The sequence below is a fragment of the Xiphophorus hellerii genome, chromosome 18 (assembly GCF_003331165.1).
Source record: "Xiphophorus hellerii strain 12219 chromosome 18, Xiphophorus_hellerii-4.1, whole genome shotgun sequence".
In the NCBI taxonomy this organism is placed as follows: domain Eukaryota; kingdom Metazoa; phylum Chordata; class Actinopteri; order Cyprinodontiformes; family Poeciliidae; genus Xiphophorus; species Xiphophorus hellerii.
In genome coordinates, this window is record NC_045689.1 from 11,865,750 (window position 1) to 11,884,168 (window position 18,419).

General features: G+C 38.0%; 1 protein-coding gene across 5 annotated transcripts in view; it reads right to left on the reverse strand.

The window, feature by feature from the left end:
* LOC116737617 (unconventional myosin-Ic) overlaps positions 1–18,419 on the reverse strand; it is a 58,413-nt gene that overhangs the window by 11,258 nt on the left and 28,736 nt on the right. For all 5 annotated transcript variants that reach the window (XM_032590882.1, XM_032590885.1, XM_032590884.1 and 2 more), the window contains 11 exons: positions 11,826–11,981; positions 10,935–11,050; positions 8,222–8,420; positions 7,892–7,972; positions 7,456–7,635; positions 5,977–6,075; positions 4,087–4,197; positions 2,635–2,706; positions 2,306–2,425; positions 1,480–1,553; positions 161–266 (listed from right to left, as the gene is read on the reverse strand). In XM_032590882.1, coding sequence (XP_032446773.1) covers positions 161–266; positions 1,480–1,553; positions 2,306–2,425; positions 2,635–2,706; positions 4,087–4,197; positions 5,977–6,075; positions 7,456–7,635; positions 7,892–7,972; positions 8,222–8,420; positions 10,935–11,050; positions 11,826–11,981 — 1,314 coding nt within the window. The remainder of the gene's footprint in view (positions 1–160; positions 267–1,479; positions 1,554–2,305; positions 2,426–2,634; positions 2,707–4,086; positions 4,198–5,976; positions 6,076–7,455; positions 7,636–7,891; positions 7,973–8,221; positions 8,421–10,934; positions 11,051–11,825; positions 11,982–18,419) is intronic.

Sequence of the window (18,419 nt, forward strand, 5' to 3'; positions counted from 1 at the left end):
AAACCCAGACTGAGAAAATTTAACAGTGATGATAGAAGGTGATCAGCTTTTTCCTACTGGAAATATTACACAGGTCAAGGTAGTGAGTCACATTTTCACATTATTCTGTGGAGATTGGGTGAACAGTAGGTGTGAGTGTATGGGCAGAGAAGCTACTGACTGTGATGCCTTCAGCTTCGTACTCCTCCTGCTCTGACTTCAGGGTGAGCTCGATGAAGAGCTGCTGCAGCTTCTCGTTGCAGTAGTTGATACAAAACTGCTCAAAGCTGCCAAACAGAGAAAATCAGGAGGATCAGATGATCTGATTGAGCAAAACGTAAAATGAATGTCAATATGTCGGACAGTTCTGCAGGTTAATTTTTAAAAATGTTTAAGAACCAGAGACACTCGCTGCATGAAGGAAATCAACCAGGACTAAAAAGGTTTTCCACATTTTGTCACATTATAACCACAAACAATACCAAGAACTAGAGCTGAAAATAATCATGAATATTGAAATAATCGTCAACAAGAGTATAAAGACTCAGAAAAAGGCCAATTTCTCAAAGAACGACATATTAAGAGCAGTAATTAAGCCCAAACTGTACAAACTATATATACAGTTTGAATGTAAAATAAAAAACATTCTTTGTTTGTAAATCTATTCTACCTGAAACTCCTCAAGTGGTGTAGTTTTAGCTTCACCTGGTTCAATTTCTGTAAAAAAAAAATCTTAGTACCTTTTTTATATTTAATTATTCATAATTTATTTTTTTATAAATTGCCCCTGCACTGTATTGACATTAGGCAGAAAAGGCTGAGCTTTTCACATGTTGGTGTTAAATTTTCTTTAGCTGCAACAAAATGTTAAATTTTGTAATTAAAAAGAAACTGAATTATTTCTTTATTTGTAGTTTTATGCATTTATAACATTGTATAAAATAAGCTTAAGTGATTAAATTAATAATCTGCTAAATGAGCCACATTTTTTATCTTATTAATCAATTAATTGTCAAAATTGACAGAAAGGTGAGTGGGGCTAAATGTAGAAAAATCCTGAAATAAAACCTGTTAGAAACTGCTCAGGTTTCAACAGGACAAAAGCCTTAAATATACATAGTAGTGGAAGCATTACTCTCTTTCAAATGTGAAATTGTGCACAAATTTGTGTTTGTCCATCACAGCAAATCTCAACAATATATATTTTATCTTGTGGCTATAAGGTGATGAATATATTAACACTTTTCCAAGGAATCAAATTTGTTACAGTGGAGTGAAAAAGTGTTTGCCCTCTTTCTGATTTCCTCTCTTTCATGTTTTTCACACTGAAGTGTTTAAGAACCTCAAACCAATTAAAACATTAATCAACGGGAAAAAAAGGAACCAGGAAAAAATTATTTTACACCACTGTACATTTTAGAGAAGCTTTTAGTAGATACATCTGAAAGTGTTAATTTAAAACGTAATGCTAAAACAAAGAAAACATGGAACTATCTTTACCTGTTGTGCTGGAAAACCTCAAAGCCATAGATGTCCAACAGACCGATAACAGATGAGTTCTTATGAGATTCATCCTGTTGGAGAGGCAGAGAAAAAAAATCATATTTGGTACCAAAACCCCTGAGAACATCCATGTAACTAACATTGTATTATTATCAATGAGATTCATGCATAGTAGGGAAGTAGCTGGTTATTTACATGTATTTGAGTAACGTTTTGGAAAAAATAAAAATTTTAGGAATATTTTTACTATGTTGAATTTCTTACTTTTACTTTAGTAATTTTATCATGAAGTATCGCTACTCTTAATTGAGCAAAAATTTTGGCTTACTCTTTCCAAAAGTAGAGTAGCTTCACTGAATGAAGATTGTTTTAAAAAAAGATTCACCTCGTAGGTTAAAAGTTTCATATGTTTTATATTATACTTTGCATGATTTTATTTTGTAATTACATAAGTACATGAATTATTTTCATTCCCAAGATTTCTACATAACTTGAAATTTTGGTCCACCTCATGATGTAACTTTTAAATATTAAATGACTGCTGTTTTGATCAGTACTTGAGAAACTTTTTTACAAAATACTTTTTCACTCTCTTACTTGAGTAATATCTAGGACAGGTACATGTTTAAGTAGTGCTGCTTTTCCTTATCCATAGTTCTGGGGCTCTCACCCACCTCTGGATTTAAGTAGTCTGGCTATAAATGATAATCAAAAAGCAGCCCTTTATCTATAGAATATATTTAAGTTGTGACCACAAGGTGGCGCCATCTAGCTACAGAATAAAGATGATCCTTGCAGCACTGTTTGGTCAGTGAGTTTGTACCGTGTATGTCAGCGAGGTGTTGATTTTGTTGACCAGCCAGGTGAAGGTGCGTCCGTACACCGCCTTGGACAGAGCATCCCGAGCCGACGACGCCTGCTCCAGGTTCAGAGGGCTCACGAGCTGCATACACACACCCACACACACGCCCACACACCCACGCACACGCCCACACAGGCACACACACACAGGGTGACGGTAACTCAAAGCTGAGCTGGGACACTTACACATGTAACAATATTATTATTTCTAACCACAGCAGACATTACACAGACAGGAAAGCTTTGTATACAAGTGCTTATCACACAGTGACAGTGTGTATCCAAACCTACCTCCTCTCCCTTGGCAATTATCTTCTTATGTGTGAGTGCCTCTGTCAGCACCGTACCATTCACCCCCAACAACTGGAAAAGCACAACAACATTAGCACACACACACACATCACTAGTAAAACCAGTGACAAATCCACCTCTTCCAGAAAACAGACGGGCGTCACACCAGTCTGCAGCCAGAGAGGTTTCTCTGCTGCCTGCTTATTATGTCTGTGGTTGGTGGGGCCAGCAAAAATAGAGGTGAAAATGAACTGAGGGACAGAGATGATCTGTTTTATTGTCTGTTGATTCACATTTGGAGTCGAGAGATAAAGAGAGGAAATAATTTGTCAGCACATAAAGTTATCATGTATTTTTAGCACATCGTCCCATTTTGTAGCAAAATCAAGTACCTATGCAACCTTCAGCTGTTATAAGAATGCTGTATATATAAAGCATAACTTAAGACATTTGACTCCTATAAATTGTCCTCTGTCTCTTTAAGAAGCTGCTACTATTCCGACACTCCACCTTCAGCACGTCATCACAACATGTGTGTATGTGTGTGTGCATCCATTTTGCCGTTTACGACCGGAGCGTTGGACTGAGAACTTTTTTGTATGATCAGCTCAGCAGATGCGAAGCTCTACCAGGTGTTTGGCTAATTGCTGCTGCCGCTAGTCGGGAGGAGCTGAAGGGGAGGAAGCCTATAAGAGGTGCTTAAATTGTTAATATCGGCCCAAGTTTACTTATGAAACCAATATCATTATTTCAAAAAAATAAAAATAAAAAACTAGGACGCTACCCTTCAGTAAACTGCTACAAATATCAAGTCAAAATTGACATTTTATTTAATTTTTCTGCTGTTGAGTTTTCAAGCATATATGCTGATGTTTCTCTTAAACTAAGTAGCATAGAAGAGTTTTGTACTGACCTAAATGACTAAATAAATGTGCAATCGTTTAGTAAAATAGTGCAGTATAGAAAAGTTTGCTGGTCGACCGGAAATTTTATTCAACTAAATGAACTAAATGATTTTGAAATTGTAAATTTAAAAAAAAACTCAAAATATATACAGCTCTGGAAAAAATTAAGAGCCCACTTCATTTGGTGGCAGTTATTCCACCAAATATTAATTTCTGATCTGAACTGTATGTATTAATAATTTAAGATATTCTGGATATTTACTGAAACCTCTGACACTGGATTTCATTCTGAAAAACAGCCTGCATCATTGAACCTAAAATAAAACTTTGGTATCAGAAAAAGGTCGACCCATCTTTAAAAAATAAATCTAAGCTGTGGTTTCTATAACTTTGCCGCCTCTGAAACCTTTACTGTCTGAGTCATAATCTGCATGCCTTCCTAATGTGCCTACTTTTTTTTCATTTCCTCATAAGAATTTTTTATACACTTATTAAAATCTTATTGTTTGATCTGGAGTGTTCATGAACCGGCTCGGCGTAGTCTTACTCTGGCCAGGTACTTGATCTGCGTATCCGACGTAATGTGGGCGTAGCCTTCTTCCTCACTGTATTGCACATTGCCGAGGTGAAGCACACTGGCGATTATGTTCAGCAGCTCCTGCACAGAATAAAAAAAACATTAAGGATGACGCAGTGAAAAAGATGAGCTGCAGAAGGACACGAAGGGAACAAAGGTGAGAGGATAAGAGATGGCGGTGCGGTAAGATCAGAGCCATTTTTACAAGCGGCTCAACTGATAAGCCCCACTTTGATTAAAAACTGGACAAAGATCGGAGAGTCCTGGGAATGTAGCAACCCGCACACACTCACACCTGCTGCTCTCTCTGAGAGTGGGAGCTCCAAAGGAGCTTTAGGAGCAAGCCCATACTCACAAACGTGTAGGAAGACTCCCAAGCCCAGCGAAAGTGACTTATGACTACATAACAACAGCTACACGCCGTTCTGTCATCCATACAGAGGCAAAAATGGCCTTAGAAACACTGAGAGCTCCACCTAAGTTAATATAATGGTTAAAAGTTATTATAGGTTAATATTGTTTTCTGTATTGCTTACAATATATTTATTCAAAACATTCTTATGGACTAAAAATGGCAAAACCTCTACTAAACCATAAAATGAGATTCTACAATCTCTGGTGACCAAATATAAAAACTGTGACATATATAAGTCGAATTTAATTCATTCATTTTAAGAAAATGTTTCTAATTTCTGCATTCAGGTGATTTAAAGTATTTTGAATTCTATGAGATTTAGAAAAGTCCAAATAAAAGTGTCATTAACCACCTGATAAACTGTCTATATCTTAGTTAGGCTTCTATCTTTATCATTCTGTGCAACTTTTTGACATTTCTGTTAATTTGTTTAGTTCCGCATTCATTTGCCTAAAACCGTCTCAGGCCTGGCATCATTAGGTTGAATCGTGCCTAAGCTGTTAAGTTCTCCGATTTGTTTAAAACGGATCGGCTTTTCATCACACAGTACGACACGCAGCCCTGGTGGCGAGTCAGGAGTTAAGATAGTGAACTTTTATCAGTAGCGTTTCTCTGAATGTGTGATTTATTTGCAAAGTGGACTCAGAGTTGGATGGGTCTCCTCCACTCAGATTAATGTCTGCATGCTGTAGGATGAACTCTGATGTAAGACTGACTGAAGTACTTATGAAGCAGGAGAGGCTCATGGCAGAACTCTGTAATCGCACAGGACAGAGCGCAGCAGCAGAACTGCTTTCATTTCGCCATAAAACCTTCCAATAACAGAAAGACGTTGCTAGATTTGTAACTTTTTTAATAGAAAGTTGCTATAGGGTCTGAGCAGTTGCTAAACATTGCGACACACTGGATAAGTAATGACACAACACAACAAAATTTTGTGACTGAAAATAAAAATAACTAGATCATCAGCATAAACAGCAACTTTAAGTTCAAACCTCTTAAGTTTCTGTTGTTCTGATATCAGTTAAGCAGCAGTTAAAGAAAAAGACGATTCAGACTTCTTCACAGGAACACCAACTCTACCCACAGTCGAAACACAAATAAATGAGGAAGAGGCGAAATAAAGGGTAACTGGAACGTCTTTCAGTTCCTGGGTTTCTTTCTTTGAGACAAGATATGATTTGGTCCTTAACACAAATTAATGCTAGGCAAATACAACCTCAAAAATGACAACACATAACATAAAATGCACACATACGCAATCCCTAAGCATTTCAGTCGAGCTTCTGTTATCATGTCATAAATTATGGCTGACTTGAGGTTGCATATCCTTAAATTTAATACCCATTAAGAACCAGATTGTAGTTTGTGTTCTGATGCATAAAAGCAAAGGCTAAAAAGTCTCTGACTTTATTCTCACCATAATTACATTGTTTGTTTCTTACCTCCACTTCATCGTCATTGAAGCCAATGACAGTCAGGGCTTTTCTCACCACCTTCCAGTCGCTGCGGTCGTTGATGGAGCTCACTTTGGGACAGTTGCCCTGTGGGACGCATCGGACAAGTTAAGCTCAAATTTGGAAGCCAAACGAAGCAGAGTTCATACTTTTTCAACCATGAAACAAACATGTAAGGCAGAAATTCACAGAGCAGGTGACGCGCAAACAGCTGTTTACAGCTAAACACCTTTGTGTATGCAATATAAACGCCTACTTAGACAAACACATGTGGAAGGTGCTTTGGTTTGGAAGGTGATGGAGTTTGTGTGAAAAGGAGTGTTCAGCAAGTCCCTTAGGAAAGATTTGTCCTCTGAGGAAAGCCCTTACACTGCTCTGAGCATTGCTCGCTCTGAGCCTATTAACTTGGCCGTCCACTGGGACACAGAGGCAGGCGTTCAGGACAGACCAAAAGCTTCAGGCAGGTTGGACCAAACAGGGCCACTGAAGTACATTTTGCTCTAATAGCTAAAGCTGTTTCACAAGAATGCCACAACCTTCAAACAGTGTCATTACCCCTTTAACTTTTTCACTTTTTGTCAGGTTATAACCACAAACTTACATCTATTTCATTGGGATTTAATGTGACAAAGTAATGCATAATTGTAAAATAGTATTTGCTAGTCTGTATGACCCAGTACTAAGTAGAACCATTTTCGTCTGCAAGTTGAGTCAAGTTTATTTTTACAGCTTGTTTCAGCAACAAGGCAGTTCCAAGTGCTTTACACCATAAAAACATGAACTTTAACCAATTATGAAATAAGTAATAAACATTGCATTTTCTCAAATCATCAGGAATAATCAATACATTGATCAACATTCTACTAATTATGAATCAAAGACAACTTTAAACGGATGGGTTTTTAGCCTTGATTTAAAGGAACTCTGTGTTTTGGATGTTTAACAGTTCTCTAGAAGTATTTTCCAGATTAGTGGAGCATAAAACCTGAATGCTGCTTCTCCATGTTTGGTTCCGGTTCTGGGGATACAGAGCAAACCAGAACCAGAAGACCTGAGAGGTCTGGAAGGTTGTTACAACAACAAGCCTTTCAGTAATTTATAATCTCAAAAAGTTTTTTAAAATCTATTTTCTCTGAGCCATTGTAAAGACTTTAGTGTTTTGGAAAACATCTCAACCCACATTGTGCTTCTTAGCTAAGAATTATTGCCCATTTTTATTTGCTCAGTCTCAATTAGACTTATGTTTGGACTTTGACTAGGCTCTCCTAACCAGGGTTTATGTTCTACTAGCATGTAACCTCAGTTTTAAGTCTTTTGAAGCCTCCAGCTGGTTTTGTTTTGTTTGTTTTTGCCTCCATCCATCTATCCATTAACTCCCTGTTAAAGAAAACCATCAAGCTGCCACCATGTTGTTTCAAAGTGGAAACAGTGAGTGGAGGAACATCAATGCGTTTGTCCCACCCTCACCTTAACCAGGTACTGATACTGCTGAGTGTTCCTCTCCAGGCCAAGCCGTCGCAGCAGGTCTTCTTCGCCTCCTTCTATCATCTGATAGAAAATGTGGAAGTTTCTCTCCCCGTGGTTCTGGTGGACCACCCGGGACTTCTCCAGTAGGTAGTTGATGATGTGGCCGCCGACCGGAGCCCCCTGTCGACGGGACAGAGGCCAGGGACGGCGGTGGGAAGAAGACGAGGAGAAGGAGGATTGGGTAAGGCTGGGGTACTGAGGTGTAATAAAACATGCAGGTTCCAGAGGGATTTTGTTGTCCATTAAATATATAGTGCACTCATAAAAATGGGGAGGTGTGGATTAGATGTGTTATAACTTCTTAATCCTCAACATATTTTCAATTTCTTTATAAATTTCATTGGATTTTGGAGACTTTTGTCTGCTTGTTACTCACCTTAAAGTCAAACTGAACGTCCATGTACTTGCCAAAGCGGCTGGAGTTGTCGTTACGCAACGTCTTGGCATTCCCAAAGGCCTGGAAGGGAGAAAGACATAGCAGATAAGGAAAAGAGAAAGAGGAAAGGAGTGATAAGTGATGGATTGCGGAATAGAGATAACAAGATAGTGCAGATGAAGGAAGGTGATAAAGATAGGAGAAGAATAAAGAAAAAAGGTTAGAGCGCAAAAGGAATGAAGGAAATTGACAGAGCTTGTTAAGAAACCTACTAGTAAAGATGATTTTTTCAGTGCTTTGTTTTATAAAAGTACAATCAAATACAGATACCTCCAGCACTGGGTTGGATTGCAGCAGACGGTCTTTGACGGTCTGCACTTGTTCGCTGGCTGGACAGGTGACAGCGTAGTACTGCAGGATCTTTTTGGACGCTTCCGTCTTCCCAGCGCCGCTCTCCCCTGAGATCAGAATGCACTGGTCCTTCCGCTCCGTCCTCATGGAGCGGTACGCATTGTCTGACACCGCATAGCTGCAGGAGGGGAGGAAGGCAAGAGTAGCAGAAGATTTGATGTCTTAAGAGAAGAGGAAGATGTATTTGAGTGCTTAGTTTGCTTTAATCAAACTCTAGCTCACTTGCCTAGAAAGTTTGATTTGTTTGAAGATGTGTGAATGTGCAATAGAGCTCTGATGCAGACCAAAGAAGTAAACTCAGGTCCACCTAAAAACCTAAGTCTCAGTTTGGTAGGCGTGAACTCTGGTGCAGATTAACGATTTGGATTATAGCACAGGGTATTCTGGGTAAATACAACAAAAACTAACAAGAGAGTCTAATCCTAGCAGGAGAAATGATGCATGGTCTTTTACCATAGACAAAAAATTAATTCGACAGTGGTTAAAATCTGATGCCACTCCACTTTTGTTTGCATTTTGTGAAGAACAAAGTTGCGCTCAGTGTCTTCATCAGATATTTTTGTGTCATTTCCTTCAGTGATTCTTGGTGCGGCGCCACTGCAGATGAGGAAGTGAACAGGTATTCAAAAGGTTTGGATCCTTTAACACAATGCTGTGTGAAAGCGAACCGCACCAGCTGAGAATTTAACAAATGCTGCAATTTTGGTCCCCAATTGAACTGCGTCTACCCGGCTATCAAGTGTGAAATACCTTTAGTTTATCCTAAGACAGCGACAAATCAAATATAAGCTTGTTTTATAATGACTGTTTCTTCACACTTCACTTCTTTTTCAGAGATGAAATCAAGCAATTGGAAATTCACAAAACTCTGCGCGTCTCTCCTTATCTAAGATCAGTTAGTAGGAGAGAAACCCAAACATCCAGATCATTTTGGAGGATCCCAGCCAATCACAGGTCAGATTAGTCTCAGTAATCCATTAATTGAAAAGGAATGTACATCAATTCAGTACTGAAGTGAAACAATTCTGTTAAAAGACTTAGAAAAACAAGAAAAATCCAGAATAAGAGCAATACATCCCTTTACTGGATGACGATGTGTTAAAGAAAAAGAAGAAAATTTTTCTTTGGAAAATTCATGCTTGGAATGTGTCATATGCTAGCCCGTCACTATCTGAGTATAAGCATGAATCATAAAGACCAGAGCGAAACCCAGCTTGTTCCAGTTACACCATCGCTCATCAGCTCCGGATCGCTATCTTCCTGGTTTTGTTATTTCAGCATGTTTTGACACATTTCTGACAGTGGACTAATCGGTGAAAGATAAAAAGCAGCAGCTTGAACGTTGTTGCACTTGCACTTGGTGCCGTTCATGTTTGACACAGGAGTCTGAGCGGGGGTCAAGTTCGGGTCAGAGGAATTCCCTCTGCAGGGAGGAAACCTCTCGCCTGGTACCAACGCATGCTTACTTTTCTTCCCAGCTCCCCCCCATCCTCCACCCTTCTAACCTCTGCTCTTCGCTGAAGCACATCTCTCTTTCCACTCAGAGGGAGAGAAAACATTTTGCCACACGCTCGAGCGCAGACAACGTGAAATAACAGGCTTGTGAAATGTTTCAGTGCAGCTGCTCTAGACTCTTTATAATGTGCTGGATTGTTTCACTGCAGGTCTTTGAGTTTTGGAAGGATTTAAAGGGAATTCCCTGACCCTTCCTGTGGCAGCATTTCAAATGCTCAGACCGCAGCCATGACGAATAGAGAAAAGGACACTCAGACTTGTGAACGTGACGTAGCTGACCAACTATGAGAAAAGCGGACAAAGCAAATATTTCAATACATTTTATTGCTGTGACAGTATTTAGCACAGCTATGTCATTCTGGAAAAAAAGCAAGGAACACATTATTGCTCTCTGCTGGATTTGCTGGATTAAATAGTCTGACTTTACACATTAGTAAAGGAAAAAAGTAGGATTCATAAAAATCTGTTTCAGCTTATTCACTGTAAGCCTCCTTCACATTCTGAGGAACCTGCTGACTCCTCTATGCTGCAGGTTATTTTCTTTTAATAATCAATTATTCTGATGACTAAGCAGATAAAAAAGATTGTCACATTCTGCAGATTTTTCACTTAAGCCTTTTTCAAACATTAGAAATACTACATGAAAAGATACAAATTCCCTTTTCAAATAAGAAAATAAAACATTCGCATGTGAAAAACCTTAACATTAATACAGTGTAGGGCTGATATACTGAGAATTATTTTGAGTTAATTGATGGAATAATTGGACAGTATAATGTGATTTATAGGAGATTTTCTTTTTACAGAATTTGAACCAGGTGAAGGGAATATATTCACAGACAAATATGGATTAATCTTATACATATTTTTGTTTAGTTTTGACTCAATTAGTGTTCCGAGTATGTTGCTCTTTCAGCAAATGGCCTTTTTTGAGTCTGTATGCTCCATTTAATGATTACTGGATTACTAAATCAATTGGCGATTATTTCAATAATCGATTTAATCTCGATGAGTCGTTTCAGCCTTTCAAGACATTCTGTACAGAGAAACATCTCAGACAAGAAGATTTGTCCTTTAATGGAGCGACAGCTGCAAACGGAGAGATTTGTGCACTTACATGTGTGGCGAAACCTCATAGAAGTTGACGCCACGGTATCGCTCCATGTGGTTCTTGGTGTAGATCTCCAGGTCTTTATACGGGTTCACCGATACCAGCACAGAACCGATGTAAGTCTGAGGAAAAGAGAACGAAGTGGTCACGTTGTCATAAAATAAAAATGGTTTTATAAGAACATGTTTGAAAATTGTCAGCAAATTTCTTACTTGTGTAAATTATAGCTCTAGCAATTAATTTAGCTAAAGAAAGACTGTAAACTATATTAAATTTTAACAAAATTTAAGAAAAACTCGGAATCCCCCTTTTTTGTTTTTTAAAATAAAAAGGCGTAAGCACATTTGACAAGGGTTTAAATTATAAAATGTAATCTCAAGAGGTCCAAATGCCCCAGCCACAAAAAATAAATGATTCATAACAATAATGTTTTCAAGATCCTAATAAGTTTCAGAAATCTTAAATTGCTTACAAATTTTTTTTTTTCCAATAGGACCATGCAAAACCAATTTACAATTTCCAATTAAAACCATATATTTTTGAATTTCAGATTCATTTAAACGTCCCAAAGCAGCTTAAGAATCGGTAGCTGGTTGTGTTGTACAACAAAATTATGTAGACCGACTTTCACACCCCAACTCAAGTACAAATTTTTTTACTTTAGAAATACAGGTCTCAAAACTAACTCTCACTTTCATAGTGAGAGTTTAGTCTTTTTTCATCTGAAAATTGTGATGCTAACAGATAGCTGCTTCACAAGAAACGTTGAAAAATAATGGTGGTGTTTCGCCATTGCTGTGTCTTATTAGAAAAAACATGGCACTAAACTTAAATAATCCCATTAAAATCAGGAAAGTTTTGCCTAATACGTGCCCCTAATCCTCATCATTGACTCACATAGATCAGGTTCTCCTTGAAGCGTTTTCGCAGGTTCTCTATGAATGCCGCCTCGCTGGTGTAGTTCTCCAGCAGGACAAAATCCTGCACTCCCACCCGGTCTCTGGCTGTCAGGGCCGACTCCATCATAGCCCGGACCCCGTCACTCGCCACCACCTGAAACAAGAGGATCACCGTGTTTGTTAGTGTAACACTATAATAGTGTAACTAATTATAATCTACAAAATTATAATAACAAAAACAAAACCTAGAAGTTATGACCCTTGTTTTTGATAGTTAAACACATTTAGTGCATTTAAAAAACCCACATCAGACGGCCAAAGTGCTTCACAGTTACATCCACAATCATAAAACACTAAATGGAGGAAAAACAGTAACAAAAGTAAGTAAAACACAAAATTAAGATTTAAATTACTATCAAACATATCAAAGAGATGAGTTTTTATCTGCAATTTAAATTATATTAGGGTCTGAGTGGGACAGACAGGCAGAGGTAAGATATTTCACAGCAGCATGTTTAAAACTTTAAAAGTGAGCAGCAAAATTTCAGTGTTTGTGCTAGAAAGAAGTTAATTCAGGCTGCTACAGTGGGAAGCTACTCCTGATCATTGCACTCCTTTGACCAAAAATGCAAAGGTACAAAATGGTGAAGCCACAAATCTTTGATCAGTGCATTTAAAGAGGTAAAGAGGTAGAGATATTGCCTGGTTCACTATTCCAACAATAACAACAAATCTACACCAGTTCAAATGCATAAACAGCACTTGGTAAACTACAAGTGTGTGGATGTAAATGAATGAAACACTGAAGTCTTTCCACCCTCTAAAAACACAAAAATAAATACATTTTCTGTTTTCGCTGAAGAAAGGCTTGTAAATAAACTTCTCACTTCTAAAAAAGCGAGATCGAACCGAGCCCAGATGTGGATGGGGAAGTGTTGTCGCCCCAACCCAAGTGAAAAAAAATACCCATCTTGGTTTCACTTGTTTAAAAAACACCAGACAAATTTAGCATCAGATGTGCAAAGTCAAAGCGCAGCACTCACATGTCTCAGCTCATCGAGGCGTTTGCCCAGGAAGCCGTTTTCTAAAATAGTGGATTGAGTTTTCCGCATAAGACTGGCGAAGTTACCGACATCCATTGTTGAGATGCAGTCAGAAGTACAGAGTGCAAACTAAAATAAGTTGGAGGAGGAAGGAGCCAGTCTGAGGACAGGACAGGGGCACAAGACACACAGAGTAGCACAGCAGGTGTTGTTGTTGTGTTAGGCAGTGCAGAAGACGTCTCCCCCAGGAGACTACAGTGAAGACTTGGATCGAGAAAGAGTTGAGAAGGCTTGAGGGAGGACAGAACATATTAATTAGAGCAGAGGGAAAAACAGGAGAGCGAGAAAAGGAAAGGTGAGGCTGGCGGAGGCCGGGTTGTGACTCCAGTCCAACTCCATCACTGCTTAAACCCTCCTAGAAACTCCTCACTACAGCCATATTGAGGCCCATTAAAATCTCTGCACACACAAACGCACACACACAGACACGTTCTGCATCTTGTTCAAGTTTCACCCAAGTATGCAGAACCACGTTTGATCTCAGCCCAAGTGTTCGGTCGGACTTCCCCAGCCTGAGTCAGTCCATGTCCCTGAACGCATTGCCCGGCATCAGGACAACAAACCTGACACAAACAGCAGCTTCCTGAGCCTAATAACATTAGCTAACACTGCCTGCTCCATTTGTGCTCTTTAATTAACTGAACCAGCCTGTAATTTATCTTTACAGCCTCTCAAAGAGGCGAGCGGCTGGGAGGGAGGGAGGCTGCTGGAGTCTCTCTCTCCTGATGCTCATTCGCTGTTGTCTCTTTCAGGTCAAAATCAAATCTGTAGAGCCGCCAAAGGTCTGAAAAGCGGCATAAATTCAGGGTAAATCCTTCTGATTCAATCCCCAGCCATTTTCAGTACCAGTACCAGAAGTTTAAAAGAAGTAAAAAGGATCAGATAATTCAGGCTGCTAAAATAAGAGACAGACCTCAGCCAGAGCTGCTCATTTCACTTTTTGGTCATTTCATATCCAACTTTTTTTGGATCAAAATGGTATCAGATACTCAACCAGCAATGACACTTTCAATACCATTATATCTGAGATATATTACAAAATAAAACGTATTCCTTTAGAATAGAATAAAGAATAAAGTTCTTTTGTCAACCTTTTAACACCAACTTAGACAGATTTCTGCAAAGATGAGGCTAAATTTATACAATTTGGCTTCTTTATATAAATAACATTTCACCAATTGGCTTTTATGATGAACTGAATCTGACTGCAATGAACTGTGTGACTGTTTTGACCAGGAAGGATTTGGATTGCTTATTAAACAATTATGCATTTCCTGAGCATGGAATCAAATCTAAAGACAAAGTTTGGTTTATTTCAGATTACCTCTGTTAGCATCAGGTCATAGCAAACATGGGTTTTGGTATTTATATCTCTTATTTTGTTTTTGGGTGTGAAGCATCCTAGTACTGTGGGGACATGCAGCGGATTCTCTCTCCTTTTAAGCCCTTAGAAACAAACACTTGATATAACTCATATTCTCAAGATATTTTCTGATTAAACACGTCTAGCGCAAATCCTGCCTGAGTGATTTATTTCTATAATGTATAAATGATTCTTTGCTTTCTTAACACCCATGTTATCAATGCTACATGTAAAGACAAAGTAAAGCAATGAATCAGAAGTCTAGAAAGTTGGGAGAACACCTCTTGAGATAATAATTGTGTGTTGATATGTAACTTTATCCCACACAGCCGTGTGTCTCCCACCTCTCAGCTCTGTTTGGACAATATGAGCTCTGGTGACCTATTGTTTCACACAGAAAACAGCAGCTGTGAGCATGTGTCGCTACAGCTGAGTGTTTTAATATCCTGGTACTCAGTCACCACTTTGACTTCATTTTATTTGCTCTTCTCACAAAGCTTCTATGTTCAGATATTTTACCAGTTTAGATCTTTGAATTCAAACGCGTTGCTGCTGCGGAAACGTGACTTCCTCCTCAGAGGATTGTTCATGGGAAAGTCTAAAGTAGCAGGAGGTTCAGCCCAAATGTGAATAAAGAACCAAGCAGATTTTACTGTAAAATAGAAGAAAATTTACATGACTTTACATATTTTATGAAGAGACAGCATAATTAGAGTGGCCAGGACATTTATTCTTCTTTAATACTTCCTCATCTGTGTCGCACTCATGCTCCATTACTTCACTGTTTCCCAATTCTTCTTTCACTGGCTGGCTTTCCTGAAGGTACTGTGGACCTCCACCCGCTTTCAGGAACTCAAGACGTATGTGCCTGCCTGGTTGCCACTAGTCGTCATGTTTTCCAAATCCTGTCCAGCAAACAGAGCCGCTGGGCGCCAGGATGGAGGGAGGAGACCTGAGAAGGTCCCACACTTCTGAGATGACTGATCGCTCCAGTCACTATCGCTCAGACTAGGGCTGAAACGATTAATCAGATTCATTGCCAGCTGATTTAGTAATCGCTAATTATTAACTGGAGTATACAGAAAAAAGCAGAGCAGTAATTAAACCAAAACTGTACAAAAATATATACATTTTGCATTTAAGTTAAACAGAAAAATTGTTGTTTGTCAATATGTCCTACCCAAAGAGTAATGAAATGTTTATTTTCTTATTCTTCTTATGAAAAAGGAATTCAATTGTTTGTGTCTTTTAATGCATTTCTAATATTGTATAAAAAAAGGCTTAAATGAAAAATGCGTAATGAGGCAATTAATAAAATAATCAATAAATCAATCATTAAATAATCATTAATTGCAGCCCTAGTTCAGATTGAAATATCTCTACATCATCAGATCTAATGTTATTTCTGCTAATCTTTAATTCATCTTTAATCAACATAAAGTACCTCAACACCAACTGTCTCCAGATTTATACTACATGTTCATGTGTGTTATACTTAGACCTTATTTAAATGTCTTTTTCTGTAAAGTAGTTAAAATCATCCACTTCTAAAAGGAGCAATTACCAGATTTATGTGCAGTAAAGTTACTGTAAATGGGTAATCTAGTATTATAGTCTTGCAGCTTTATAAATTTGGAAGAGTCAGAAGAAAAGAATTAAACCATTATGATCAGAGTTAAGTAGCAGAATCCAGATTCAGCTATTTAAATTCATAAAGTGTCCCCAGCTGCACACTTGAAACAAACTGCATTTGTTTCCCTGCTTGTCTGGAAGACCACAAATGTTAAAAGGACTGAGTTTATTTAGCACTTTTCTAGTCAAACTACCACTTAAAGCGCTTTACGCTACAGCCACATTCACACACAGTTCAGTAGGAAACTTGAGGTTGAGAGCATTGCCCAGGAGCACAGAGACAGGAGACACAAAGCATTTAACACACAACCGTCCAGTTGCAAGAGTCTACCCACTGGTTCAGATGGTCACTTTTAGAGTTAATTACTGGGGAGTCAATGCACAAAATGCAAAAAATAAAAATAAATAAATAAAAAAGAAATATCTTACTAAAGCATTCTTTTCTAATTTTATTAGCTTGCAGCTGTAAACATCATTATATTTTATTGGAGTTTGTTCTGAAAGACCAACACAAAGACATGCACAAGTATAAACAGGAAAGAAAACAGTCCATAGTTAAAAAAAGAAAAACATTTAAAAAATCTGAAAAATGTGGTGAGCAACTGTGTTCAGCCCCCTTTACTCTGATTCTCCCAAATAGAATCCTGTCCAATGTCTTCAGAAAAATCTGGTTGGTAAACAGAAGTTGAAGAGGAGTTTAAAGCAAAGCCAGGTTATTAAGAAAAATCTCAAACTTTAAGCAGAGGAGAGGGAAATGGGAGAGCCTAATAATAAGGTAACATTGTGTTTTTTTTAAGTTATTCTTTATTTGCTTATTCTTTGTTCTTCCATATACTATTATTCTTTGTCTCCCTCTCTTTTCCACTTCTTCCCCAAAATATCTGTTGATTAATTAAAAAACATAAAAAAGTATTCAAAGTAGAAAATAACTGCTATGATTAAAAGAAAAAAGTATATCCTAATCCACAAATTAATCAATTTCAATTTTGTTGTGGCACCAATTGATTATGTACTGTGTTTCAGTCTTGTTTTGAATGTATTAATTTTAATGTACACCTCCTTGTTTGTTTGCTTGTTTTGTTTTTTTTTTTTGGTCATTTTATTTTTATTGCCCTTACTCGTTCTATTATATGTTTAATTGTTTTGTAGATAAATACCCTTTCTTGCTTTTTGTCAGTTTTTAATGTTTATTGTATACAGACTAATTGGGGAATAAAAAACAACTCAAGGATCAATCTACGATTGAAAAATCCAACGAGTTCAGCACAACTTAACCAGAAAAACATGTAATTATGATACGATGGAATTATACTCAAAAAAGTCCATTTTACATATTATTAATCTAAAACCCCCAAAATATGAAAAGGTTTAGGAGTTGGCAATACTTCTACAGGACTCTGTGCATCTGTACTCGTTGGCTCGATACTTTAGCATAAATTTATGCCATGTTCAGTAAAGCTTTGTATTAACCAATCAGACCCCAAGGCATGTCAGCCACCTAGAGTACAATGTGTAATCACATAAAATACAGATAACATATGCAAAAATGTCTTGTTCTTTCTTGTTCACATGATTTGCAAAAAAAAAAAAAAGTGTGTAGATTTGCACAGGTCTGACTAATTTGGGTGGTCTCTCAGCGTTTTGCCCCATTTCCACATTTTTCATCTTTGAATCAGATTTCTGGCGCTGATTTCTCCCCTCCTCTGGTTCTGCGCTGGCTGGTTGAAACAAAAGGGAGCAGACTGTAGAAATAAAGACTTCAATTTAATTCAGTCTTAATTTGTAAGTGACTGAGGTTTTAAGTGAAAGCTGGAGTAAAGCTAAACACACTGTGACCCCAGAAGCTATGCATGAGCTGCTGGTTTTGTTAGGATCACAAGCCAACCACAACATTTTATAAACAAGGAAGTGGTTAAAAAAAACACAACAGAGATCTTTTGCAGAACTTCCAATCAGTCAAGGTCTCCCCAAGCTTGTGTGAATGTGGAGTAAAACATATCCCACAAGTCTGTGCATGTAAAGCTTCTCAGTGCTCGAAGCATTCTCCCACTGCTCACCTGCATAAGACGCAAGGAGTATTACCATTATTTTTTAGTATTACCATGGAGATACTCCTCCAGCAAGTTTAGATCTCTCCACAGAGCATAACAACGCTCCGCAAAGCAGTCAAACAGGTGGAGCGAGCAAAACTTAACCACACATCTGAGGGCATGTGGGCTAAACAAGCTGGCAGCTGCTAAAATCCTCCTAATTTTCTTCCACAAAAATCTATTTTAAACAATTCATATTGTTTATTTACTCTATTCTCCACTAGCAAGGATCCAGTTCATAAAAACAGGCAACACATGATATTGGTTTTCACAAGGAGGAAACAAGCTTTGAGATTTAATTTTGGACAATCGAAGAATTCTGCATGTCTACATAAAAACTGCCAAGTAATGTCTTGCACACCAAATCTGTGCCAATGCATCAAAATCAAAAGAAGAAAAACAAC